Below are 27,652 nucleotides of genomic sequence, written 5' to 3' on the forward strand. Positions count from 1 at the left end.
CAGAGTAGGCCTGTCATTCTTATAATATACAGTAGGTTTATTTGTCATTCCAGTGAAATTTACATAGAATTAACCCATTGTAAACAAAATGTAAAAACCGTTTTAAACATTAACACAGCCACTCTTAGGCTTAAGCCACTTGAGCCATTGACCTGCTCAAGAATGTCTTTGCATTTTGTAGCTTAGGCTACAGGTATTGGGTAGTGAATTTCATCTTCCACACAAACAGCAGATCCCATTCAACAGCAGGAAGAGCCTTTGTAGCGCTTTACTTCTCTTTGGTTGGCCAGGGTTATCACTAATGGTCAGGATAGGATAAACTGTTGTAGTAAGAATCCCAAATTCTCAATGTCTTAAAACAACAAAAGCTTGTTTCTCTTTCATACTACATGTTTATCATGGGCTGGCAGGAATTTTAGCTAGTTGTAGCACTCAAGACTACCACTGGGCTCACAGAGCAGGTGGTAGCTCAAATGTTTGTGAGTTCTGTGTTAGCAGGAAAACAAACTCTGGAAGAGCTTGCAGTAGCAGTTAAGTGCTGTGGCCTGGAGGTGAACACACATCACATCCTGTCACAGCTCACTGACCAGAGTTAGTCACAAGTCACTCATTGGCCAGAGTTATGTTCCCAACCATAGGGGGCTCCGAAGTGCATGCTTTTCTTAATGAAGAGAGCTAGAAATATTGGGTGGAAACACTAAAGGCTACCATACCACTCTAGTTCAGGCCACTGTCATTGGATTGCTAAACCAGGTCTTCTGGTTTAGCTTCTTTCCTGTTCATTCTTCATACAGCAGTGATTTTTCTCATTAGATCATATTGCTTTCTGCTCAAGCTGATCATTATTGTTTTTCAGATAAAGTCATGTTTTTATTGCAACCTGCCTGATCTGGCCTCTAATTATCTCTTAGGTCTAGTATCATACTGTTTTCCTTGTACTCTGTCCTAGTGTTACTGACTTGTAGCTCCTCCAACATGCTTTTTTCTCTCATGCCTCTTTTACTCATAATGTTTTGTCTTCCTGGAATATTCTTTCTTACCTCCTACCCTCTTAGTTTCAGCTTAAAAGTCATATTATTCTCATTCTCCAGTGTGAATTCAGTGCATAACCTTTGAGTTCTTATAACACTCACTCTCTGATGGAGCTCCCAGTGTACTTACCATTGCAATGACGTGATCCCTTGTTTGCCACTCCGCCCTCAGTATCTGGCCTAATTGCTGCCTGACTTGTAGTAAGTACTCAGTAAATATTTGTTAAATGTCGAAATAAATTACAGGACAGGGTAGAGAAAGTTAATAGTATACACTGTTAAAAAATCTGTTTTGTTTTTGAAATGGAGTCTCACTTTTGTTGCCCAGGCTGGAGTGCAGTGGTGCGGTCTCAGCTCACTGCAGCCTCCGCCTCATGAGTTCAAGCAATTCTCCTCTCAGCCTCCCGAGTATGTGGGACTACAGGTGCCTGTCACCATGCTTGGCTAATTTTTGTATTTTTAGTAGAGACAGGCTTTCACCTGTCTCTGTCATTTGGTCTGGCTGGTCTTGAACTCCTGACCTCAGTGATCCACTCGCTTTGGCTTCCCAAAGGGCTGGGATTACAAGTGTGAGCCACTGTGGCGGGCCAGAAAATCTGGTTATGGAGAACCTGTGTACTTCCCATCTGTTGCCAAGAATCCAGTGTTTATGAAAATGTATGTGGTTTTAGCAGTGCTCAGTTCCTGGTTACCAAAGTATTTTATATACCCAAGCTTCACAAGTCCTTTTAAATATAAAAAAATACTTTGTGGAAGAGTGGTTTCAAATTGGCAATTAAGATTCTTTTTTTTTTTTTCCCCTGAGACGGAGTTTCACTCTTGTTCAGGCTGGAGTGCACTGGCGCAATCTTGGCTCACTGCAACCTCTGCCTCCCAGGTTGAAGTGATTCTCCTGCCTCAGCCTCCCAAGTAGCTGGAATTAGAGGTACCCGCTCCTATGTCGGGCTAATTTTTTTGTATTTTTAGTAGAGATGGGGTTTCACTGTGTCAACCAGGCTGGTCTCAAACTCCTGACCTCAGGTGATCCACTTGCCTTGGCCTCCCAAAGTGCAGGGATTACAGGCATGAGCCACCACGCCCAGCTAAGATTCTTTAAATTGAAAATAACAGGTTTCCTCTCTTTACCACTGTTATTTATTACACATAAAAAAATTCCATCAGTGGTGGAGATTTAAAAAAAAAAGTCTTTTGTAATACCTAGTGCTTTTTTTGGTCCCCATAGCCCTCTTAATATACCAACTATTCTAATTCTCCATGTTTGTTTTCAGACCTTACTGATACGTATATTAATTTATATTATCATTGATAATTATATTAAAACTTTTATATTCTGAGTTTATTTTTTATTTTTGGGACAGAATCTTGCTGTGTTGCCCACACTGGAGTGCAGTGGCGCCATCTTGGCTCTCTGCAACTTCTCCCTCCTGGGTTCAAGCGATTTTCTTGCCTCAGCCTTCCAGGTAGCTGGGACTGCAGGTGCCCGCCACTACACCCAGCTATTTATTTATTTATTTATTTATTTATTTTGTATGTTTAGTAGAGATGGGTTTCACTATGTTGGCTAGTTTGGTCTTGAACTCCTGACCTTGTGATCTGCCCACCTCGGCCTCCCCAAAGCCCTAGGATTATAAGCATGAGCCACTGCACCTGGACCTTATTTTTAAATATTTTTTTTTATCTTAACAGAATTTTCAGTGGCTTTTTTTTTTTTTAAGATGGATTCTTGCTCTGTCACCAGGCTGGAGTGTAGTGGCACGATCTTGGCTCATTGCAACCTCCACCTCCAGGTTTAAGCGATTTCCCTCCCTCAGTCTCCCGAGTAGCTGGGACTACAGGCATGCACCACCATGCCTGGCTAATTTTTTGTATTTTAGTAGAGACGGGGTTTTACCATGTTGGCCAGGATGGTCTTGATCTCCTGACCTTGAGATAAGCCCACCTCGGCCTCCCCGCCTACCTCAGCCTCCCAAAGTGCTAGGATTACAGGCATGAGCCACCGTGCCTGGCCCCAGTTGCTTTTTAATAATCCATTAAGTCAATGTGGCATATTTAGTTAAAAGCTCAGTTACGGCTGGGTGCAGTGGCTCACACCTGTAATCCCAGTACTTTGGGAGGCTGAGGTTGGCAGATCACTAGGTCAAGAGATGGAGACCATCCTGGCCAACATGGTGAAATCCTATCTCTACTAAAAATACAAAAATTAGCTGGGCCTAGTGGCGTGCTTGTAGTCCCAGCTACTTGGGAGGCTGATGCAGGAGAATCGCTTGAACCCAGAGGCAGAGGCTGCAGTGAGCTGAGATTGTGCCACTGCACTTCAGGCTGGCAACAGAGTAAGACCTTGTCTCAAAAAAAAAAAAAGCTTAGTTATTTCCAATTTTTTGTTATTTTGAGTAATGCCATTATAAAAATCTTTGTACCTTAAGCTTGCTCAGGATACAGTCCCCGGAGTGGGATTTCTGACTTAAGGGTAGTATAGTGGTTAAGAACATGCTTTGGTTTCCTCATAGGTGATAGCTAAATAGTGTTAAGGTCACAAAATATCTATATAGCCCTTGCAATTCCAAGAAATAAAACTACCTTGTTTCTCAACAGGTGTTCAGTGGCCTTTTTGCAGTGTTTTCTGCCTAGGTTATGTAAGCCTTTGAGAGTGTGACTATGAGAGGTAAAATGAAAGAACAAACTCAGGAAGTGAAGGGATGTAGTAATAAGTTTTAGTTTGAAAATAGCCTAGGCCTTTCCTATATCATGCATTTCTTTTTCTTTTTCTTTTTCTTTTTTTTTTTTTTTTTTGAGACAGAGTCTTGCTGTCACCAGGCTGGAGTGCAGTGGTGTGATTTTGGCTCACTGCAACCTCCACCTCCCAGGTTCAAGAGATTCTCCTGCCTCAGCGTCCTAAGTAGATGGGACTACAGGCACGCGCCACCACATCCAGCTAATTTTTGTATTTTTAGTAGAGACAGAGTTTCACCATCTTGGCGAAGATGGTCTCGATCTCTTGACCTCGTGATCCACCCACCTCGGCCTCCCAAAGTGATGGGATTACAGGCGTGAGCCACTGCACCTGGCCTATATTATGCATTTCTAACTAAACAGTTTTGTGAGAATTTTATGCAAATATACTATGGCATTTTTGATTATTTTGAAACTTAGTCATATCCTATATAAAACTTAAGTCGTTAGTTATATAAGTTGTTTTCAATAAATTAGAAAATAGTACTTTTTATAAATAGGTACTTCATATATAAGTGGAAGTATTTTGTTTAGACTTAGAAACACATTTTAAATAGCATTCTTCTTAGCAACACACAATTTTTTCAGCTACATGAATTGGTCAGGTATAAAATTATTTTAGCATCATTAACCTCCCTTGTGTTTTCCAGCTTACCTTTTTTTTTTTTTTTTTTTTGAGACGGAGTTTCGCTCTTGTTACCCAGGCTGGAGTGCAATGGCGCGATCTCGGCTCACCGCAACCTCCGCCTCCTGGGTTCAGGCAATTCTCCTGCCTCAGCCTCCTGAGTAGCTGGGATTACAGGCACACGCCACCATGCCCAGCTAATTTTTTGTATTTTTCGTGGAGACGGGGTTTCACCATGTTGACCAGGATGGTCTCGATCTCCTGACTTCGTGATCCACCCGCCTCGGCCTCCCAAAGTGCTGGGATTACAGGCTTGAGCCACCGCGCCCGGCTCCAGCTTACCTTTTGCTGCTCAATATTGAACTCTAGGAATCTTTTATCCACTTTTTGAAGTGTCAGCGTTAAATAGGCAGGTAAATTCACATCTGTGAAGTTTTACTGTATATTTAATGAAAGGGCTACACACACAAGCAGTGCATATTTAACTTGTTTTTCCCCTTCTACTAGAAATCTTTTAACCATTCAGTCAAAATTTGTTTTATAGTAACACTTGACTTCAGAAGATTTTTTTTTTCTCAGAAGAGGTTGAGCTGCTTTCAGAGATTTTGTTCATCATCTGTCATGTTAGACCACTTCCGTTTCACGTTTTCTGATGTTGTCCATCATACTTCTAAGAGGGTTGGGTTCACTTTTCAAGTCTTTCACAGTTTTGTTTTTTACACAACAGCAGCAGTCAAGCACTTCGTAAAGGAAAGCCAGCACCACTAAAGCTACCACTGTAAATATAAATAAAAGCAAGATGACAAAGCAGGCAGTGTTCCAGTTGTCATGGAAAGGGTAAATTTTTTGAACTTGAAAACCAAGGTACTGATAAACAGTGGTAGTGGTTTCATTCCAGTGGCTGGAAGCCATTCTTAGAGATTCCACTTCTTATATTGCTCTTTTGAATCTATAAAAAAGGTAGAAAATGAATTTATGTAAGCAAACTACAGATCTGTTAATTCAAATCTCAGTACTAAGATTTCTTAGTAAATTTATATAGGCAACATGAATCTTCCTTAACTAATGCCTAAATGGTCGTTTTGAATTTTTTGTATATCTGTGCCAACATACTTAGTAAACCATAACCTGTTTTTTTAATGTAGATTATTTGTTAGATGAACACGTATGTTTAAGATTCAGCCAGGCATGGTGGCTCATGTCTGTAATCCTAGCACTTTGGGAGACCAGGGTAGGCAGATCACTTAAGTCCAGGAGGTGAAGACCAGCCTGGGCAACGTGATGAAACCCTGTCTCAACAAAACATACAAAAATTAGCCAGGCATAGTGGTGCGTGCCTGTAGTCCAGCTATTTGGGAGGCTAAGCTTGGAAAATTGCTTAAGCCAGGGACGTGCAGGTTGCGGTGCGCTAAGATCGTGGTACTGCACTCTAGCCTTGACAATGGGACTGAAACCCTGTCTCAAAAAAAAAAAAAAAAAAAAAAATTCATATACAGAAATTAACTGCAAATGGAAGGGGAAAAGGCAACTGTATTGGTTTAAAACTTGATTAAAGCAGTGGTCAATGAGCTATTGTCTATGAAAAACCTAGGCGTTTTAAGGTTGTGTTCTTCAAACTGCGCCTGGAAAAGCTTTTATCATTAGCATGGTGGATTCTTCTTACCTTTTTGGTTCAGTGTATTTCTGTCTTCTGTTTCCCCTCCTTTAATCTTTGATGACAGGTGATCTGAATCAGGAAATAGTGACTGAGTGAAAAATAGTAGAGAAAGAAAAGCCAAATAATGCCAGTTTTCAGAATGGGGATAATATAATTTTAGGTTAAAGTTGTCTGTGAAGAATCCTTAATCTTGGGGTTGCAGATAATAGTCTTAAATGTTTCATATATCTAAGTGACCCACAGACAGAAATATTTTTAAAAGGACAAATTTAGCCTTCCCAAAGGTATGTTATTAAATTATTATTCCATTTCACTAAAGAAGCTAGTGAATTCAACTTTGAGTATTACTGCATTAAGTTTAGCTCTTAAACTGATACTTGTTAGCTCTTAAATGGGGACTGTTAGGATTAAACATTTGATAGTATGGAACTACGGCAATAAGGAACTAAATGAGTTTTTACTATCTCAATCTCCAATATTTTAACACTTATTTTAAAAAATTATACCTGTGCACTAAGAACATTTTGGAGGCCGGGTGCGGTGGCTCAAGCCTGTAATCCCAGCACTTTGGGAGGCAAAGGTGGGTGGATCACGAGGTCGAGAGATTGAGACCATCCTGGTCAACATGGTGAAACCCCGTCTCTACTAAAAATATAAAAAAAATTAGCTGGGCATGGTGGCACGTGCCTGTAATCCCAGCTACTCAGGAGGCTGAGGCAAGAGAATTGCTTGAACCCAGGAGGCGGAGGTTGCGGTGAGCCGAGATCGCGCCATTGCACTCCAGCCTGGGTAACAAGAGCGAAACTCCACCTCAAAAAAAACAAAAAACAAAAAACAAAGAACATTTTGGAAATTGGAGAAAAAATGTAATTCTACTTCATTAATTTATTGATTGTCATTCTGTATGCTTTCCCTTTACTACATACTTGTAAAGAGGATTTTATTTTATTTATTTTATTTATTTTTTTTAGATGGAGTCTTGCTCTGTCGCCAGGCTGGAGTGCAGTGGTGCGATCTTGGCTCACTGCAACCTCCACCTCCCGGGTTCAAATGATTCTCCTGCCTCAGCCACCTGAGTAGCTGGGACTAAAGTCGTGTGCCACCATGCCTGGCTAATTTTTGTATTTTTAGTAGAGATGGGGTTTCACCATGTTGGCCAGGATGGTCTCGATCTCCTGACCTCCTGATCCACCTGTCTCGGCTTCCCAAAGTGCTGGGATTACAGGCATGAGCCACCGTGCCCAGCCAGGATTTTACTTTTATAACAAATGCTTAAATTCTGGAGATACTTTGTGTGTGAGAGTGTTTCATTTAACAAAAACTACAAAGCAGTATGAACCCCATGTACTTTTTTTTTTGTTTTTTTTTCTTAGTAACCTTGCAAATGCAGGGCCTCAGAAATTGGGTTAAGACTCAGAATTGCTCCTCTCCAAAGAAATCTTTAGTAAAAGACCAGAGATTTATACGATCTGAAGAGAAATCAGAGTATCCCATGTACTTATAATATAATTTCATTCATCAGCCCTTGGCCCATCTCTACCTCTGCCTGTTTGCTTCCACCCCATTGGTGGTTTTAAAGCAAATTCAAGACATCATTTCATCTAGAAATATTTCAGTATATATCTCCCAGTGGTGAGGACTCTGTTTTTAAACATAACCACAGTATTATCTTCACATCCCAAACTCAAAGTTGTAACTATAATTCCTTACATTGCTTTGTTTTCTTAGTAAATTTTTAAAATTTGGGGTTGATAAAATTACGTTTTCTAAGGTTTTTGTTTTCTTAGGTTTGCTTGATAAATGATTTCACCTCTCTGAATGGATTTGCCTCCTTTGTTTTCTCCTGCATTTTGAAGGTTAAACTGATGATCTGAGTCCAGAAGTAAATACTTAAATCTATGTTTTCTTTTGGATTTAGGAATCCTGTTTTATGGTACTTGGTGACCCTTTGTCTTGAAGTTAGAGACAGACTGATGGACAGTAACAGAATCAATTGCTGCTTTTAGTTTGGGATCATACAAAAATACATGGTCTGGAACAGAGATGTGTAACTTCCTATTACATTACAGTTTTTTCTGACTATACCCAGCCTTTCAAAATTATCCTTTTATCATTTGCATTTTCTCTTCAGAGTACTTCTAACAGAAAGCAGGGATGCTACCTTGCACAATTCCAGGGAGCACCATTCATACTGTGTTGTGGGGTGCCGTTCATGTAGAAAATGATGTAAATAGTGCCCCTTTGTATAATGTGAATATCCTAATAGGCTACCCCTTCAACCTCTGTCTTGTTGCTTCCCCTAGTTTTAATCACCATGCACACAAAAATTAAAGTAACTCATAGAAAATTATTTAAATGGAGACAAAAGTTAGGTCCTTTTTGACCCAGCATCCTGAACAGAGTAGTGTCATGCATACACACTCACACTCAAATGCCTTAAACTTGCTCAGCTTTTGGAGGTCCTTTAAGTTATTTAGCACTGCCAAAATACGCATATTCCTGTGAGGGGTAGCACACATTATTATAGCTATTTTACTTAAGTGTAAATGATTGCAGGTCATTTTTGAAGAACAGAGCTAATGAGAGGGAGATGAGGAAGAGTAGGTCTTTTGGGAAACACTTGTGCAGGTGGGCAAAGAGCAGAAAGAATTGGTTGGGGGTCTGTCCAGTCATTTTACCTGGGCTAGTTGAGGATCACCCCAGCATTTATGGAAATATTCCTTGGACTTTCTGTTAAGGCCTTCCAGGTTGATTCCTTTTTAAAGTCTGGAAATTTCTTTTGAAGGCTTTTTTTTCTAAACCTGGCATTAGAAGTATTGTAAGGGGAAGGATGATAGGGAGAGAAAACAGTAGAGAAAAGCAGTTCCTACATTGTGTCTCTCAGATTAGTTTAATCTGCCTTATTGGTGAAGTTAATGTTAATTTAAAATGTTCACTGTTGCTTTAAGAAATATCATTACAGTAAATTTTTTTTTTTTTGAGACAGAGTCTTACCCTGTTGTCCAGTCTAGAGTGTAGTTGTACAGTCTTGTTCACTGCAACCTCTGCCTCCTGGTTTCAAGTGATTCTCCTGCCTCAGCCTCCCTGGTAGCTGGAATTACAGGTGTTGACCACCACGACTGGCTAATTTTTGTATTTTTAATAGAGATGGGGTTTCACTGTGTTGACCAGGCTGGTCTCAAACTCCTGACCTTGAGTGATCTGCCGACGCCAGCCTCCTAAAGTGCTGGGATTACAGGCATGAGCCACCATGCCTGGCTAAATTTTGTATTTTTAGTAGAGACGGGGTTTCACCGTATTGGCCAGGCTGGTCTTGAACTGGCCAGGCTGGTCTTGAACTGGCCAGGCTGGTCTTGAACTCCTGACCTCGTGATCCACCCACCTTGGCCTCCCAAAGTGATAGGATTACAGACGTGAGCCACCACGCCTGACCCTAGGATATGTTCTTCAGTGAAAAGAACAAGGTGTAGGACAGAGTATATAGGAAAAGGGGACACATAAACTCTAGTTTGCTTGTGTCTGCATAGACATCTTGGAAAGACCTACAAGAAATTAATCACAATGATGGTGTGTATGGGGATCCATAGGGAGGAGAGTGAGGCACAGTGATATGTTTGAGGCTTCTTAACCTATACCTTGTGTTCGTTTGTTTCTTTCAACCATTTGAATTTATTATTTATTTAAAACCAAAATAAATCATCTCTTTTAAAAGGAGAAATAAAAAGTACTGTTTCTTATTCTTGGCTTTCTTAAAAGTCTTTTGTTAGCCAATCAGCAGCCCTCAGGTCTGCTCTGCTTATGGAGTAGTATGGAATAACCATTCTTTTATTGTTATTATTTTTAGCTCTTCTCTTTTAATTCAAAAAGATAAAATATCTTTGCACTTTCAAAATTTAACACATCTAGTTAAATCAACTATTAATATCTACTTATATAATGTAGTAATGCAAAATGTTAGCCTAATACAACTTCCAGAGTGCTACTGAGTGTTCCATTACTTAATAAACTTGCTTTCACTTAAAAAGAGTCTCTTGTTTTTGTTTACTACATTTATTGAGTTTTCTGGATTCAAAAAAATTCAAATTGGGATTAGTAAACACTGTCATTTGGTTAGATTGTATACTTTATTCACATATAAAAATGCTTATAATTTGCTTGGCTGGTTGCAGTGGCTCATGGCTATAACCCCCATACTTTGGGAGGCCCTGACAGGAGGATCACTTGAGTCCAGGAGGTCTACTCAGGAGGGATCACTTGAGCCCAGGAGTTTTTATTTTTATTTTTGAGACAGTCTTGCTCTATTTCCCAGGTTGGAGTGCAGTGGCATGGTCTTGGCTCACTGCAACCTCAGCATCCTGGTTCAAGTGATTCTCCTGCCTCAGTCTCCTTAGTAGCTGGGATTACATGTGTGTACCACCAAGCCCAGCTAATTTTTGTATTTTTAGTAGAGATGAGGTTTCACCATGTTGGCCAGGCTGGTCTTGAACTCCTCACCTCAGGTAATCCACCTGCTTTGGCCTCCCAAAATGCTAGGATTACAGGCGTGAGCCACCGCATCTGGCCAAGCCCAGGAGTTTGAGACCAGCCTGGGCAACATAGTGAGGCCCTGTCTCTACAAAAATAAAAATTAGCTGGGCATGGTAATAGGCACCTGTAGTCTCAGCTGCTTGGGAGGTTCAGATAGGAGGAGAGTTTGAGCCTAGGAGGTTGAGGTTGCAGTGAGCTGTGATTTCTCCATTGCACTCCAGCCTGGGTGATAGAGTGAGACTCTGTCTGGAAAAAAAAAAAAAAACAACAACAACAACAACAACCGCCCCCACCAATTACGCTTGTATTAATGACTATGGGTAACACCATAGGCTACCTCCAAAGGCACTTAACATCCTTTGCTGGAAGTGTCTGAGCAGTTTAAGAAAGTGTATAGGTTTGGTTTATGTTGCAAATGATGATGATTTGCCTTGTGAGTGTATCGATAACCGAGCAGCTCAAAACATTCATCATTTGTTAGCTTCTGGGCATATCTGAAAAAAGTAAACACTGTAATATGAAGTCATTTTCTACCCGAAATTTAGTGTGGCATGTTCTTTCTAAGTATGGTAGAGCTCTATTAATTTTTGATGGTTAATTTAGGGGAAAAGGTAAATCTTACTTTCATGGATTAGGCATAACTAAGTATGCAGAAAGAAATATACCATTAGGCCTGTAATCCTAACACTCTGGGAGGCCGAGGTGGGTGGATCACCTGAGGTCATAAGTTCAAGACCTGCTTTACCAACATGATGAAACCCCGTCTCTGCTAAAAACACAAAAATCAGCCAGTTGTGGTGGCAGGTGTGTGTGTATTCCCAGCTTTTCAGGAGGCTGAGGCAAGAGAATTGTCTGAACCTGGGCGGCGGAGGTTGCAGTGAGCTGAAATTTCACCACTGTACTCTAGCCTGGGCGAAAGAGTGTGACTCTGTCCCCCCTGCCCCCCAAAAAAGAAATATGTCATTAGGATTTTCTCCTATCCTGAGACTTAGCTTTGAAGTTAAAATGTAAGTTTATATTAAGCAAATGCTGCAAACATTCTTTATAAAAAGCAAGAGAAAATGGTGTATAAAAAAGTAAAATAACAGTCTTTTTCAGGATTTCCCCACCCACCCCTTAAAATTTGATTACAGGAATGGGGAGCTTTAAAGTAAATAACATATATATAAATATATATATGTTTGCTTTTTTTTTTTTTTTTTTTGAGATGGAATCTTGCTGTGTCTCCCAGGCTGGAGTGCAATGGCACGCTCTTGGCTCATTGCAACCTCCGCCTCCCAGGTTCGAGCAATTCTCCTGCCTCAGCCTCCCAAGTAGCTGGGATTGCAGATGTGCGCCACCATGCCTGGCTAATTTTTGTATTTTTAACTAGAGACTGGATTTCACCATGTTGGTCAGGCTGGTCTGGAACTCCTGACCTCGTGATCAGTCCGCCTCAGCCTCCCAAAGTGCTGGAATTACAGACATGAGCCACTGCACCCAGCTGTGTTTTTGTTTTATATTAATTTTGATATGTTTACTTCCATTTCCAAAGGCCCCAGTGGAGTATTGACGGGGATGGGACTTGGAACTGTTCTGGAATCTTTGTGTTGGCAGAAGAGAATAAAGTTAGGCTTTTGGTGTATTTATGGTAAAAGCCTTTGAATTGAATTCTCAAGTGCTTTTAAGCATATCACTTTGAAATATGATCAGTTAATCCTAATAGCCTGTAAATATAGAGCAACTCACTTAATTTAAACTCTGGAACTTAGGCCACGTCTCTAGTCTGCTTGGTGAAACAGCAATGAGCCTCCATCTGTGCTAACAATAGACATATTCCAAGCAAAATGTAGGCTGATGGTACAGTGTTAAAACATTGTGGGTGGTAGGGGTTTCTGTTTACAGTTTACCTGAAATTTGAGTTGTACGTTAACTGTTTTATTTGACAATGTTTTTATTTTATCTGAGACTTGGTTTTGGTGCTTCTGTACTTTCTGTAGCAAGCACAAATGGTTTCTAGGTAATTAACCTCACTGTGCTGAACCTGGACAGAGCTAAGATCTTATTACAGCAACCTTTGGGTTTTGCAGGGGTTACTTTGGCCATGCTAGCCAAATGCTGACTAAGAAAAGGGATGGAAATTATGAAGAAAAATAAAAGCCTTTAAATAAACTTACCAGCAGGGTGAAAGGGCAGAAGTTGGCTCTTTAGGTCAGTGTATATAGTATGTATCCTGGAGTTCTAACATCTAGTAAATAACGAAATTTTTATGCTTAAATAGTATGAAATTAGAAATTTGATCAGCAGTTGATACTAATTTTTAACAGACATGAATGATTGCTCTGAGCCACGAAGATAATCTTGTTACCTAGAAAGGTGCTTAACTCTCCTTTCTTAACCAATTCTTCCTAGGACATATTTTTATTTTAAAATGCAGCTAACAAAAGGACTTACTGTATTTATTTTAAGGATCAGTTTAAGAATGACTTCAACATTATATTTAAGTGCTGTGATAAATCGATATAAAAAATGAAAGGCTATTTAAGAAGGTTTTTGTTTAATATTAGCATGACTTGTATATTACAGTAAGATAAATTTCACAGTGAAGAATTATTTTAATTAAAATGTTAAGGAAGTCTGAAGCTGTATAAATTATCTGTTTGGTTATAATGCAGCCTAAATAGTGATACCTTTTATGATCTTTTATGTAAAAATTAAAATTGTGATAATTTCTTGGCATTCTCTGCATCTACGTTCAAAGTCAAATAAAAATAATTTTGAACTATTTTATCGTTGTAAAAAATATAACAAACTTTCTTATAAGTAACTATTTTTTAGCAGCCAATATCATTTGCACATAGAATCAGAAAGCTTTAGTCTGGGAGTCGCTTTTGGTCCAGGTTTTTCTTTAAGAAAAATCCTTTGTTAAGACAGACCAAACTGCAGAAATGAAATCGCTCAGAGAAAATGAAATTAGCAAGTAACCAGTTAAAATAAAAGGTACGGTTTACTCTAAGGTCTGGATATAGATCAGGTTCATGTAAAATGTAATGAATTTTCCATTAAGGCACAGATGGTAAGGGCGCTTATCAAATAGCACAAGGCAGTCTTCATATTTTCGTAATAAAATCCTACCAAGCGGTGAAACAAATACATTGCTTTTTTTGGATATTTATTAGGAGCAAAGCTTTCTGGTTAATTTTTCAGGGTAAAATATTTTCCTATTGCATCATAAGGACATGTACCACTAAATAAAAAAGATCGTATAAACCTACCTCTTGTCTGAGAGGATGCTGTTGAAGCGATGGTATCGTCTGTTTGTAATGCAGTCTAGTGCACAGCCAAGATGGAGCTGTGCTTCTATTGGTCGAACCACAATGGAGCTGACAGTTTCCTCTGTGTTCATTTGCATTAAGTCTTGCCACCCTTAAGAGTAAATCATTCATAAACTTGAATAGAGCTGTCTGGGGTATCAACTGTCGTCCCTTCTCCTTTATTTTTTGTTCTTAAGCTAAATTCCTGTATAGGAATTTGTGAGTTACTAACAAATTGATGATTCCTTAGTGTTTCATTATCAAATTTCAGGTCCTTCAGTGAATTCTTCAGTGCTAGGGCTGGAAGATAATGTCGGGAGAGGTAGTAACCTAGGAAACAAACAGTCCAGGTTTGCCAGCCTGGTATTTTCTTCAGGAAGTGTGCATAAAATCTCATGAATTAATTTTTATTTTCTTGTTCTTCCTTTTCTTTCATTACTTGTTCCGTGTATAATTTTTGTCCTCTGGAAGTGATTATTTCCATGTGTTAGTTTGATTTAGGAGGAGTTATGAAGAAAAAGAATTGGTTTTCAGTTTGCCAAGTTGGAATAGGGCTCGTTAGGTAAAACACAGTACTTGCATTTAAAAAGTAGTCTCTGAAATGTAAATGGCAAAGTGATCTCCAAGTTGGCTGTTTAGAGACAGTATTTTTAGTTAGTGTGTATTATTTAGAGTTGTGGTCTAAGCACAGCAGAATGAAGGTTTTTAATTATAGGAGGGGCTGTTAGAACAGCAGCAGACTGGGTACATGCTGTATAGACTTGCTTTTTGAAATTATGGATGAAGACCTGGCGTAGTGGCTCATACCTGTAATTCCAGCACTTTGGGAGGCTGAGGCGAGTGGATCATGAGGTCAGGAGTTCAAGACCAGCCTGGCCAAGTTGGTGAAACCCCGTCTCTACCAAAACTACAAAAATTAGCTAGGCATGGTGGCAGGTACCTAAAATCCCAGCTACTCGGGAGAGTCACTTGAACCCAGGTGGCAGAGGTTGTAATGAGCCCAGATCGCACCATTGCATTCCAGCCTGGGCAACAAAATGAGACTGTGTCTCAAATAAATACATAAATAAATAAAATAAATAAATAATAGATGAATTGGTCCATTAGTTTCTGGAACCATAAAGGAATGCATGGAAATATCTGTATTATAGTCATTAATTCAACAAATATTTGTTGAGTGTTTACTAAGCTTGGCATTGAGTTAGTAGTGGATGCTAGAGACATAAATAAGCACAACTGTGTGTGTTGAATAATTGGCCATTTGTATGGTGTTTGTCCTTAACATATTGTCATCTCTTTTTCATAGTCTTCCCAGTTAGTTGTTTATACAGTAGTGTGGCGTAAGCTTAATATTATTTTACTAAATTTAAACAACAAAACATTAAATGTGCAGTCACAGATTTCTGTACTTTGACACAATGGCCGGTTTCAGATGGAATAATCTGTGTAAAGGCTGTTTAATGAGTTTTATCACAGGGTTCACACTGGATTTGAATCTGTACTCTGTCGCTTACTACCCTCCATTTTATTATGTTTAAAAGGGACAGTAATACTTCTTAAGTTGGAATTTTGGGAGGGATTACATATGAATATTTACCATGGTATTTAGCAGATAGTAAATATTAGTTACTTTTATTATTACAAGTGTGCCAAATACCTTGAGAAAATGAACTCCGCAGTTAATATTTCATAATTAAAATAGTGAATGGAAAAGCACCTTTAATGCATTCTTAATGTTATTGTTACTTTAGACTTCAGTGTGCCAATTAATTGTCAAGATTGTAACAGTTAGTTTTAAAGGAAAATTGCATATGAAGTTTCATTTTAGTCTCAAAAAAGCATACTCAATAAAGACTTCACTAATCTCAAAGGAGTATTATATTGCCATCTAGAAGCTGTTCCTTTGGATCTCTGACAGTTGTTACATTTGACTTGTGGTTGTTCTAATGCAATCTTCTGTTTAAATTATTATTACCAACCTGGTGCTGGAGATTGGCTCTCCCCTTCCCTTTTACTTAACCTCTCTTTTTGTGGATCAGCCACATGGGAACTTTATAATATCTGATCTCATGCCTTGCTAATAGATTGTGTACTTCCAAGATGTTTTTCTAGTATTTATGATGGATTTTTTACTGTTCCTCCATATGACTAATGGAATGCATTTGTGATGCAATGGTGTAAGGTTTCTGCCTGTAGGAATGCAACAAAATGATGGATGTTCTGAAACAAATGATCTTTTTTTAATGGGTTTTTCCACACCAGATAGAGAAGGAGAAGGGAGAGTTTCTCAAAGTGGGGAGGCAGTGCTGTGATGCTTTTTAAAGCAAGCATCCATGTTTATGCAGTGGTAGTGCTTTTTACTTCTAATTTATCTGTAAAGCTTACTTTAAAGTAATTGTGGTATCTTTTTTCTATTAGTTTCCACTAATTAATTCTTATTTTTTGGTCTTAAATTGGTAAGCAGAAATTGATCTAATAAGTGATATATTGAACTTTTCATCCCTCAGAAGTAATTCACTCCTTGTGTTAGCTTTATGGATGGGATTGAGGATTGTATTGTTCCCTTGTTAAATAAACTATACTTCTGATTATGGAGTGAGCCTAATCAGAATTAAGAATGAGGTAACTGCTTTTCCTGAGGACTGAGAAGCAAAGAAAAAAATTAAAAAGTAAAAAGAAAAAAACAAGATAAAGGGGAAGGGGGCCAGGTGCAGTGGCTCACACCTGTAACCACAGCACTTTGGGAGGCTGAGGTGGGTGAATCTTTTGAGCTTAGGAGTTTGAAACCAGCCTGGGAAACATGGCGAAACCCCATCTCTACAAAAAATACAAAAATTAGACAGGCATGGTGGCATGCATCTCAGGAGGCTGGGGTGAGAGAATCACTGGAGCCTGGTAAGTCAAGGTTGCAGTGAGCTGTGATTGTACCATTGAGTTCCAGTCTGGGCAATGGGAATGCGACCCTGTCTCAAAAAAAAGAAAGAATGTGATAAATATACCTCTTTTTGTTTTTGAGACAGTCTCTCTGTGTCGCCCAGGCTGGAGTGCAGTGGCGTGAACAATAAGGATACTTATTTAAAAAACTGTGTTTTAGTGCTTTTAAGTTATTTATATTTTGTTTCTACCCTCAATGAGAAAATTGGTAGTTTAATGTATATACTGAAAAGATTCTGTATTTTTCACCAAAATTTTACAGGGTAGAATTTATTAGATGAAAAACTCAAGAAATGTTACCAGCATTAAAATTATCTCAGCTGCTCAAGAGTCATAATCACATTTAATATGACGATGTTACTGTTTTTTTGAACTTCATTTCCAGATCATAGCAATGGATCATTTAACTTGAAAGTTCTATCAGGAAGCTCTGGATATAAGTTTGGTGTTCTTGCTAAGATTGTGAATTACATGAAGGTAAGTACTTTTCTCAAATAACAAAAGTCCTATTTAACTTTTTGGCAAAAGAAAGGGATTAGGGTTTTCAGAAGTTAAATTTCTGTACACATCAAAATTGTACATTTTTAATATGTGCAGTTTATTATATGCCAATTATACTTTAAGCCTTTTACATTATATTAATTTGGCATTGCAGTAAGTTACCAAAGTATATTTAATCTGCATTAACTCAAGCGTACAATTTCAGCCCACCACTTCACTTCATAAGAGTGTGCCTAGGCAGTAGACATAGCACCTCTTAATGAAATTCAGGCTGGTAAAGCTAATGGGAGGATGTGATTAATTTTTCCGGATATTACTTGCATTAATGTGAGAAGTAGAAAGTACTAGTTTGGGCAGATGGTGGTGATGGCTTTTCTGCATTTTGGGGGAGAAAATTAGATATTTATTGAGAGTCTTAGAAGAACATTGACTCACAAAAGAATTAGAATTTAATGTTTGATGGAATATTTAGTATTTTTTGAATACTAAGTTTTGATCATGTACGATTTTGACTTTACTTTGAGTCTTTTTTTTTTTTTTTGGAGACAGCCTTGCTCTGTTGCCCAGGGTGGAGTTCAGTGGCACGATCAGAGTTCACTGCAGCCTTGAACTCCTGTGGTCAACCGATCCTCCTGCCTTAGCCTCCCAAGTAACCGGAACTACAGACATGCACCACAATGCCTGGATAATTTCCTTTTCTCTTTTTCTCTTTCTTTCTTTTTTTCTTTTTTTGAAATGGAGTCTCGCTCAGTTGCCCAGTCTGGAGTGCAGAGGCACATTCTCAGCTCACTGCAACCTTTGTCTCCTGGGTTCAAGAGATTCTCCTACCTCAGCCTCCCGAGTAGCTGGGATTGCAGGTGTGTGCCACTACACCAGGCTAATTTTTTGTATTTTATTTATTATTATTTTTTTTTTGAGACAGAGTCTTATTTTGTCACCAGGTGCCAGGCTGGAGTGCAGTGGTACGACCTTGGCTCGCTGCAGCCTCTGCCTCCCGGGTTCAAGCAATTCTTCTGCCTCAGCCTCCCAAGTAGCTGTGACTACAGGGCCATGCCACCATGCCCAGCTAATTTTTGTATTTTTAGTAGAGTCAGGGTTTCACCATGTTGGCGAGGGTGGTCTTGATCTTTTGACCTCGTGGTTTGCCTGCCTTGGCCTCCCAGAGTGCTGGGATTACAGGCATGAGTCCCTGCACCCGGCCAATTTTTTGTATTTTTAGTAGAGATGGGATTTCACTGTGTTAGCCAGGATGATCTCAATCTCAGTATCTCGTGATCTGTCTGCCTCAGCCTCCCGAAGTAGTGGGATTACAAGCATGAGCCACCGTGCCTGCCCATTTTTTTTATTTTTAGAAGAGATGAAGTCTCACTGTGTTGCCCCAGGCTGGTCTCGAATTTGTAAGCTCAAGTGATTTTCCCATCTCAGCCTCCCAAAGTGTTTGGCTTATAGGCATGAGCCACTATGCCTGACCAGAGGCTTTGAATCTTAACTAAATTTATTAAAGTGAATTTCATTTTTAGCTAATATGGCTAAGTAATTTTGAATTTGCTCCCTTCTTCTGCCAAACTCTTATCCCATTTAGTTACTAGTTGCATCTCTTGAAAAAGTGAGACAGTACTGTATTTGTTATTTTAATTTGATCCATCTATTGCTTAAAATAAATGAGATTTTTAACTGTGCTAAGGCTTTTCTTTTGTAATTTAAGAGACTTGGTGTCTAGCTGAGTCTAAATTCTGTGGCTTGTATTTGAGTTATAGTATAAATATGTTAGTTTATAACTCCCCATTAAATATTTTGACACTGAAGTATTCACAGTTCATTCATTTCATCCGTTTATTTCCCCACTTGGTAAACAGTTATGAAAGTCTACTATTTGCTATTTATGGCATAAATGGTGGGAATTCCCAGAAAAAAAATGCCCACCCTCAGGGCTGTCACTCTGCTGAGGGAGACTGACTTTTAAGTGCCATGTTTTTGCTATTCTGTTAATATGGTCTTTACCTCTCTAGGTGGCTTACTTATGACTTTGTCTTAGAACAGTGAACTTCAGAATTTTTACTTGTGTTACCTAAAACAGTTTTGAAAAACTGTGTACCCCTTTGTACATATTTAAGTTGATAATTAGATGATGTTAGTAAAAGCTTAAATAGTGGCATTGTTCAAGCAAAAAAATTATTATTTTTTTATTTGAGATAAGAGTCTCGTTCTGTTGCCTGGCTTGAGTGCAGTGGCACAATCTCAGCTCACTGCAACCTCTGCCTCACAGGTTCAAGTGATTCTCCTACCTCAGCCTTCTGAGTAGCTGGGACTACAGGCATGCGCCCAGCCAATTTTCGTATTTTTTACAGAGATGGAGTTTCACCATGTTGGCCAGGACGGTCTTGATCTCTTGACCTCGTGATCCTCCCACCTTGGCCTCCCAAAGTGCTGGGATTACAGGCGTGAGCCACCTTTCCCGGCTCAAGCAGAAAGTTAAAAGGTGACCGGAAATATGGAATTACTAGTATATTGTAGTATTTCAACAAAATACATCACTTTTAAATCTATCTAATGGAATCTAAATGCCATTATTAATTTAAAAGTATAGAAACAAACGACCTTAATGATTGGGAATTTTAATTAATTTTTCGTTGAATTTGTTTGTCCCATCTGTTACTCCCTTTGAATTTTATCCCAATGTCATGTATTTTTACTTTGAAAATCATTTATTAGTCCGGGTGCGGTGGCTCAAGCCTGTAATCCCAGCACTTTGGGAGGCCGAGGTGGGTGGATCACAAGGTCAAGAGATCGAGACCATCCTGGTCAACATGGTGAAACTCCGTCTCTAATAAAAATACAAAAAATTAGCTGGGCATGGTGGTGCGTGCCTGTAATCCCAGCTACTCAGGAGGCTGAGGCAGGAGAATTGCCTGAACCCAGGAGGCAGAGGTTGCGGTGAGCCGAGATCGCGCCATTGCACTCCAGCCTGGGTAACAAGAGGGAAACTGTCTCAAAAAAAAAAAAGAAAAAAAATCATTTATTGATTATCCATCAAACTTTTCTGCCACAATAATTTGTAAATAAGTTAAAATGTAAAATGTTTTTCCTATGACCATAAAACCCTAAGTGTTAAAAAACGACTTATGGTTTGAGTTATTTTACATTTAGTATTAGTGCACAGTTGATTAGATTAACATACATAGATTAAAGTTTTGATGAAATTCATCTTGTATCAGAAATTTATTCTTTAATGAAATGAATGCAGCTGTCTCCTTTCTTCTTCCATTAGTTCCTGTGTTTGGCAGATCTGTTTCTGTTTTGAGATTTTGTAGATTTTAAGTGCTTAGACATAGATGTTCAAATATATAAGTTAATTCTAATGGAAATTTTATGATATCAAAATCTTCTAAGTTATATGTCAAAAATCACCAGTGATTTCATCCTGCATCTATCAGTTGATACTTGCAAAAGAATGGAAACCGCCGGGCGCGGTGGCTCAAGCCTGTAATCCCAGCACTTTGGGAGGCCGAGGCGGGTGGATCACAAGGTCGAGAGATCGAGACCATCCTGGTCAACATGGTGAAACCCCGTCTCTACTAAAAATACAAAAAATTAGCTGGGCATGGTGGTGCGTGCCTGTAATCCCAGCTACTCAGGAGGCTGGGGCAGGAGAATTGCTTGAACCCAGGAGGCGGAGGTTGCGGTGAGCGAGATCGCGCCATTGCACTCCAGCCTGGGTAACAAGAGTGAAACTCCGTCTCAAAAAAAAAAAAAAAAAAAAAAAAAAAGAATGGAAACCACCCAGCTTGCCAAAGGATTTGTTACCTAGTGCTTAACCATTTATTTTCTTAGCTCCTAGGAAGCATATCAAAAAGGCTTTAGCAAGACTTATCAAATGTCTTATATCAGTTCCCCTCCTTCCCTTCATAGGTGCTTTCTTTAAAATGAGAAGCAGCTGAGAAAATGGAAATACTTTTAACGTTAATACAGCTTTCCTATTTTTTTGATTAAAATTATTTAAAATATATTTTTGTGAAAACCTTTAGGATGAAGGTTTAGCTTACTCAATTTTTAGAAAATATCTCCTTGTTAACAAAGCCAGTCTCCATTGTCAAACCAACTAGCCATAACAAACGATTTGAATCATAAAATTTTCCTTCATTTTAAATTTCAAATAAATAAATGAACAGATATTTGAGATGATATGAAAACCATTGGGGAATAAATTGTAGAATGCATACTAAAATGTATTACTGAGGTATTTGAGATGAAAGTTATATGACTCAAAAAGAATTACAGTAATTTGTTTTTATAATTTAAAAAACGTATGTTGCTTATGTTAGATTAAAGATTAAGTAAAATATGAAGCAAGGGATATGATAAAAGTTGTGTTATTCCTTTATTTATTATTTTCTAGATAGGGTTTTACTCTGTCACGTAGGCTAGAGTGCACTGGCACCATCCTGGCTCACTGCACCCTTGACCTCCTAGCCTCAGGTGATCCACCCATCTCAACCTCCCCAGTAACTGGGACTACAGGCATGTGTTACCATGCCTGGCTAGTTTTTGTCTTTTTTTGTAGCGTCAATATTTCACAGTGTTGTCCAGGTTGGTCTTGAATTCCTGGGCTCAGAGGATCCCTCAAGGGATCTGCCTGCCTCAGCCTCCTAAAGTGCTGGGATTACAGGCGTAAGCCACTGGATCTGGCTTGTTATTCCTTTTTAAATGTGTGTTCCTACATCTTTTGATCTCTGATCTCAGCTATTAGGTGTAAATAAAAGCAAATGAATTAGAAATAACTTTACATTTTTATTTTGGGTACTTAATTAAAGAGAAAGATACTGCTTAAAACTAGTCATTGGTATAGCTAGCGTATCTTGTTTTTTGTTAGTAGAAGGTAGAACTATTAAACTGTTGAAAAGCTATGAGAATTGACTAATTAGAATAAAACTTTAATGATATTATTTGAGAAAATAGGTTTTAAATGTTTTTATCTGTGACTCTCACATAGCACAATTTGAAATGACATGGCAGTCCTGGAAATTATTTCTGTTATACTTAAAGGAGTCAGGCTCCCTAACTGATATTGTTTCAGCTCTCTGAATAGCTTTTTCTTCTAGCTAATAAATATTCAAGGAATGAGTTTTGAGAGTTGCATATATTTAAATTCTTGGCCTAGTGCAGTGGCTCACGCCTGTAATCTCAGCACTTCGGGAAGCTGAGGCAGGTGGATGACTTGGGGCCAGGAGTTTGAGACCAACCTGGTCAACATGGCAAAACCCTGTCTCTAATTAGCCAGGTGTGGTGGTGCATGCCTGTAATCCTAGCTACTTGAGAGGCTGAGAATCACATGAGTCTGGTAGGTGGAAGTTGCAGTGAGCCAAGATTGACCATTGCACTCCAGGGTGGGTGACACAGCAAGACCTTGTCTCTAAAAAAAAAAAAAAAAAAAAAAATTTATGTCTTTTTATATATTTCTTTTAAAACCAGTGTTCTCTTTGCATTGCTTTTATCATATTCTCCCCTAAGAGCAATGCATTCTTGGACAGTACTGAGTGGAGGTGGGAGTGTGGGGGGAATACTTGTTAAAGGAAACTTTAAACAATTGTGCACAGATTATGATATATTAGAATTTAGGATGTTCTAGCAGGGGCCAAAATGTCTTATTTTTAACTGTGAAAAATATGAGACTGGAAAAGACAAGAATTCCAGTAATGGATCGTTTATGGCACCCAATTACCATTCATAAATGCTTCCCTGAAATAATATTTTGGCTTGTCTGTTTGTTTGGGTCTCTGGAGTTTATTATTCCTTCAGGCTCTGCATCATAAATTCTGAATGGAGGTAAGATTCATACTTTTTTGTGGGGGGCACAGAGCTGGAAGATAAAGAGGGGAGGGCCTGTTTTAAAAGGGAAGAAGTACATGTGGAAGATATCTGTAAACAGCTTCTTGGGAAGTCTCCCACTGCCTCTTGTGTACCTCTAGAAAGAAAGAAAAAAGAAAGACAACAGGTAGGCCCGTTAGAGTTTATGCATTTAATAGGGAAACTCTTTAATGGCTTAATGAGAATGATTTAGAAATTATGTGGAAAAGTTCCAAGGGAGGCACCAGGGTACTAGTTGAGACAGGTACAGTGACATTTACAGCAGATAGTGATAACTATGGACAAAGTACTCAATAGAAGAAAAGATTAAGGGCGGATACAGGAACTTCAGAGTCATACTGAGAACAGGCAGCCTGGGGACAAACTGCTCCCCTTACCTCACAGGCCCCTAAGATGGTTACTGTTTCACCACAGCCCAGTAATTTATGTTGGAACAGCAACAACTGAGATGTCAGAAAAGATTACATTATGTTTAGTGACCTGGTTAAGATGATGGAGGAACTTTATGGTTTATTTTAGAAGGTTTTTTATGGAAATAGTTAATGTAAAAGAAATTTTATTGCTTAAAAGAGTAAATTTTAAAAGAACTCCAAGTTGTCATGAAAATCCCCTTAGGAAGCCTCTTTCTTCATATGTGACAGTACTTTAATTCTCAGATGACAAATTAAGGATGTACTTTGTTTTGGTAAAATGGTTTTTCTCTTGATTTTACCATTATCCCTATGTCTCAGTTGTGTAAAACACTATGTCGAAAAATCTTGGTTACTTAGGTTTATTCTAGCTTAATGTTTCTGCAATGTCATTCTCCAGACAGCAGCCGTACCAGCATCACCTGGGAACTTGTCAGAAATACCAATTCTTGTGCCCTTTTCAGACCTATTGAATTTGAAACTCTGGGAGTATAGCTCAACAGTCTGTTTTTTTTAGAAAGCCTTTCGAGTGATTGTGATACATGCTGAAGTTTGAGAACCACTGGCCTAGCTTCCATCTGAATTATTTCTGACAATTATTTTTGATTTTAGAAACTTGGAAGTCCATAGACATGAGACATTAAATGACTGGCTCATAGACACAGTCTTGGTCAGTAGTAGGGTTGGGTCAAGAATGCGGATCTTATGGCTGGGCACGGTGGCTCACGTCTATAATCCCAGTACTTTGGGTGGCCGAGGCGGGTGGATCACGAGGTCAAGAGATCGAGACCATCCTGGTCAACACGGTGAAACCCCGTCTCTACTAAACATACAAAAAAATTAGCCCAGCATGGTGGCGCACGTCTGTAATCCCAGCTACTCGGGAGGCTGAAGCAGGAGAATTACTTGAACCCAGGAGGCGGAGGTTGCGGTGAGTCGAGATCGTGCCATTGCATTCCAGCCTGGGTAACGAGTGAAACTTCATCTCAAAAAAAAAAAAAAAAAAAGAATGTGGCTCTATTTACAGTTTTAAATAAAGTATTTAATTGCATGATGGTATATCTACTAAATACAGCTATAAAAATGCTTAAAAAGATGTGAACAGATGCAAACAAATTGAATCTGTTCCAATATGAGATGTGAATATATGTATGTCCATACATCTGATAATAAATTGTGGTGGAGTAAAGTTTGGGAATGCACAGATGGTTAATATTTGAAAATTAATTAGTGTAAGTTACATTGATAGAATAAAGAAAAATCGTGATCACCTCAGTGGATATAGACAAAGTTTCTGGTAAAATTTAATACCAATTTATGATAAAAACGTGTAGCAAATTAATAGAGGCAAAGTTCCTCAGTGCAGTAGAGCAGCCTTTCTCAATCTTCTTACTGTAGAGGAACTCTTGAAATAATTTTCAGGTCTCAGAGAACCCGTTCAGATAATTGTTATACCTCCAGTTCGCATATATTAACCTAATCAGTAAGTTGTGGATATGATGAGTTAATAATAATTGTCAGTGTTCTTTTGACAGGAGAATGCTATTTTTGGCTTTGGATTTATTTTGCCCAACTTACTAGCCTGGTCTTTGTGTGTGTAGTTGCTCCTTCCTCCTCAGAAAGGATCTCCACTCTAGTGCAAGTCAGTGGTATAGGCAGAGGAAACGAGTGTTTTTCTTTTTTAAAATGTTCTACTTGATTTCTTCTTTCAGCTTATCAAAGTAGGCAATTTATACTTGTTATCAGTTGGGCAGAAGCTTGAGATAAGAAAGGATCCTTTACCCAGGTTCACATTGTGTTGGAGGAAGGGGAAAATATTGTTTAATTTTGTGTTGTAGTTCTTCCAGGCGGGTTTTGAGAATGCTTCAGACTTGCTGCTATCCTTCCTCACTTTCAAGTCCAAACAGCATCACAAGATTTCCTTTGCCACATCATTTTTCCGGAGATTCAGTTTTCCTTTGAAATCCAAATGTCTTGTCACTTAAAGTCCAAATATTTTTTTCTAAACTTACTCAACTGGTTCATATTATTTAAAAAAGTCTGGTAAGAGGCTAGCTCCTGCAGTCACTCTTCATCTTCAAAGCACTCAGTAAAGGATGGCCTACTATTTTCTTGCAACTACTTCTATAATTCAGCTTTCAGCTTCAGCGTTCTGTTCAGAATACCTCCTCCGGTAAGCCACTGGATTTCTGTATGTAGCAAGAGATTTAGGTGCTCAAGTGTACTGGTCTGTGTTTAATAAAGCAAATCACTTTTTTTTGGGATGGAGTTTCGCTCTTGTTATCCAGGCTGGAGTGCAATGGCGCGATCTCGGCTCACCGCAGCCTCTGCCTCCTGGGTTCAGGCAATTCTCCTGCCTCAGCCTCTTGAGTTGCTGGGATTACAGGCACGCACCACCATGCCCAGCAAATTTTTTGTATTTTTAGTAGAGATGGGGTTTCACCACATTGACCAGGATGGTCTCTATTTCTTGACCTTGTGATCCACCCGCCTCGGCCTCCCTAAGTGCTGGGATTACAGGCGTGAGCCACCGCGCCCGGCCCAAAGCAAATCATTTTTAAACATCATTCAAGACATTTTTTTTTTTTTTAAATAGAGATGGGGTCTTGCTGTTTCCCAGGCTGGTCTTAAACTCCTGGTCTCAAGCAATCCTCCTGTGTTGGTCTCCCAAAGTGCTGGGATTGTAAGTGTGCCACTGCACCTGGCCCATTCAAGACATCTTACAGGGATTTTTGATGATAGTACCTCTCTGAAAAAAAGCAATGTCATGAGTTTTTTATTTGTTTGTTGTTTTTTGTTTTTTTAAACAAGAGAGAGAAAATCTTGCTGTGAGACAGCCACTAATAGGGAACTTCACTGTAGATGCCAACGCAGTTTCTCTAAGATGGACTTCTTGTTTCCAGATATGAAGACATCGCATTGATATGTCATGTGCTTTGTTTATGGTAGTTTTCTTGCAGCACAAAAATTTTTATTGAAATGTATTGTTTTAAAAATGTACAAAACATATATGGTGAAATCTGTTGGTTTGTCTGCCTGGATAAACAAGCTGTTTCTCAGTTTATTAAATTAACCTCTTAGCATCATGTGACATGCCATCAGTTTGTCAACTTACCATACTGTTTGAGAGTAGAGCCATTCACTTTCTCATGATGTGCATTTTACTCACTGTCATTGAACACGCTGACATGATTAGGTTCCTATCAGTGGTGTGATGCTACCCACATCCTCGCTTTTTGCTACTAATAACTTGCTTTATAAGCCCTTCCACTGAATGTGATTTAAAAAATAAAAAGTAAGAGCTTTACTCTGAGGTACCAATAAGTACCTTGACTTGTCCTATAGCTGTGATTTCTGTTTCAGTGTTTTTTTTTTGTTTGTTTGTTTTTTCTCCCCAGTTTTGCTGGAGTTGTAAATTGTTTGCAGCAGATGCTGCACAATGGACTAGGACACCTTGGATTTCTAGCTCAGTAAAATGCATTGATGAGTAGTTTTCACTGTAGTGGTAGCCTGTTGTTCTCTATCTCTTGCTGCACTGGTGCAGTAACATGGTCCAGAACATTATAGTTTTTTTTTACTAACCTTATTAGAGTTTTTCCTGGGCCTAGGTTTGGAATTATCTTCTATCACAAACTGCATCTTCAGAAATCATCACACTGGGTCAGGCGCGGTGGCTCACACCTGTAATCCCAGCACTTTGGGAGGCCGAGGTGGGAGGGTCACAAGGTTGGGAGATCGAGACTATCCTGGCCAACATGGTGAAACCCTGCCTCTACTAAAAATACAAAAATTAGCTGGGCATGGTTGTACATGCCTGTAATCCCAGCTACTCAGGAGGCTGAGGCAGGAGAATTGCCTGAACTAGGAAGTTGGAAGTTGCAATAAGCTGAGATCGTGCCACTGTACTCCAGCCTGGAGACAGTGAGACTCAGTCTCAAAAAAAAGAAAAAAAAAATTATCACACTGGACTATTAGATGTGTTTATAAGATATAAATGCTAATAAGTTATAAAACTAAAGGGAATGATAACTGAGAAAGTTGCAAAAAATATGAAAACTTCACAATACGTTTTACTTTTA

General features: G+C 38.9%; 2 protein-coding genes and 1 non-coding gene across 7 annotated transcripts in view; 1 reads left to right on the forward strand and 2 right to left on the reverse strand.

Moving 5' to 3' along the window:
* Nucleotides 1–27,652, forward strand: part of GTF2E2 (general transcription factor IIE subunit 2) — an 83,600-nt gene that overhangs the window by 10,613 nt on the left and 45,335 nt on the right. For both annotated transcript variants that reach the window (XM_010348678.3, XM_074383907.1), the window contains one exon: nucleotides 17,183–17,274. In XM_010348678.3, coding sequence (XP_010346980.1) covers nucleotides 17,183–17,274 — 92 coding nt within the window. The remainder of the gene's footprint in view (nucleotides 1–17,182; nucleotides 17,275–27,652) is intronic.
* On the reverse strand, nucleotides 80–13,931 carry SMIM18 (small integral membrane protein 18). Of its 4 annotated transcripts, none has more exons than XM_074383909.1 (4): nucleotides 13,825–13,931; nucleotides 12,727–12,797; nucleotides 6,050–6,112; nucleotides 80–5,335 (listed from the first exon to the last, which is right to left on the reverse strand). In XM_074383909.1, the coding sequence occupies exon 4, from the start codon at nucleotides 5,296–5,298 to the stop codon at nucleotides 5,011–5,013; it is 288 nt and encodes a 95-aa protein (XP_074240010.1). In that variant the 5' UTR covers nucleotides 5,299–5,335; nucleotides 6,050–6,112; nucleotides 12,727–12,797; nucleotides 13,825–13,931; the 3' UTR covers nucleotides 80–5,010. The 4 variants fall into 4 exon arrangements, with proteins under 4 accessions (XP_074240010.1, XP_074240009.1, XP_074240011.1 ...); XM_074383908.1 differs by having other exon boundaries at nucleotides 6,050–6,131; XM_074383910.1 differs by lacking the exon at nucleotides 12,727–12,797 and having other exon boundaries at nucleotides 13,825–13,916.
* LOC120361554 (U5 spliceosomal RNA) lies at nucleotides 7,419–7,532 on the reverse strand. Its single transcript, XR_005577731.1, has one exon. It is a non-coding gene; the product is annotated as a U5 spliceosomal RNA (small nuclear RNA).

The sequence above is a fragment of the Saimiri boliviensis genome, chromosome 13, assembly GCF_048565385.1.
Source record: "Saimiri boliviensis isolate mSaiBol1 chromosome 13, mSaiBol1.pri, whole genome shotgun sequence".
NCBI lineage: Eukaryota > Metazoa > Chordata > Mammalia > Primates > Cebidae > Saimiri > Saimiri boliviensis.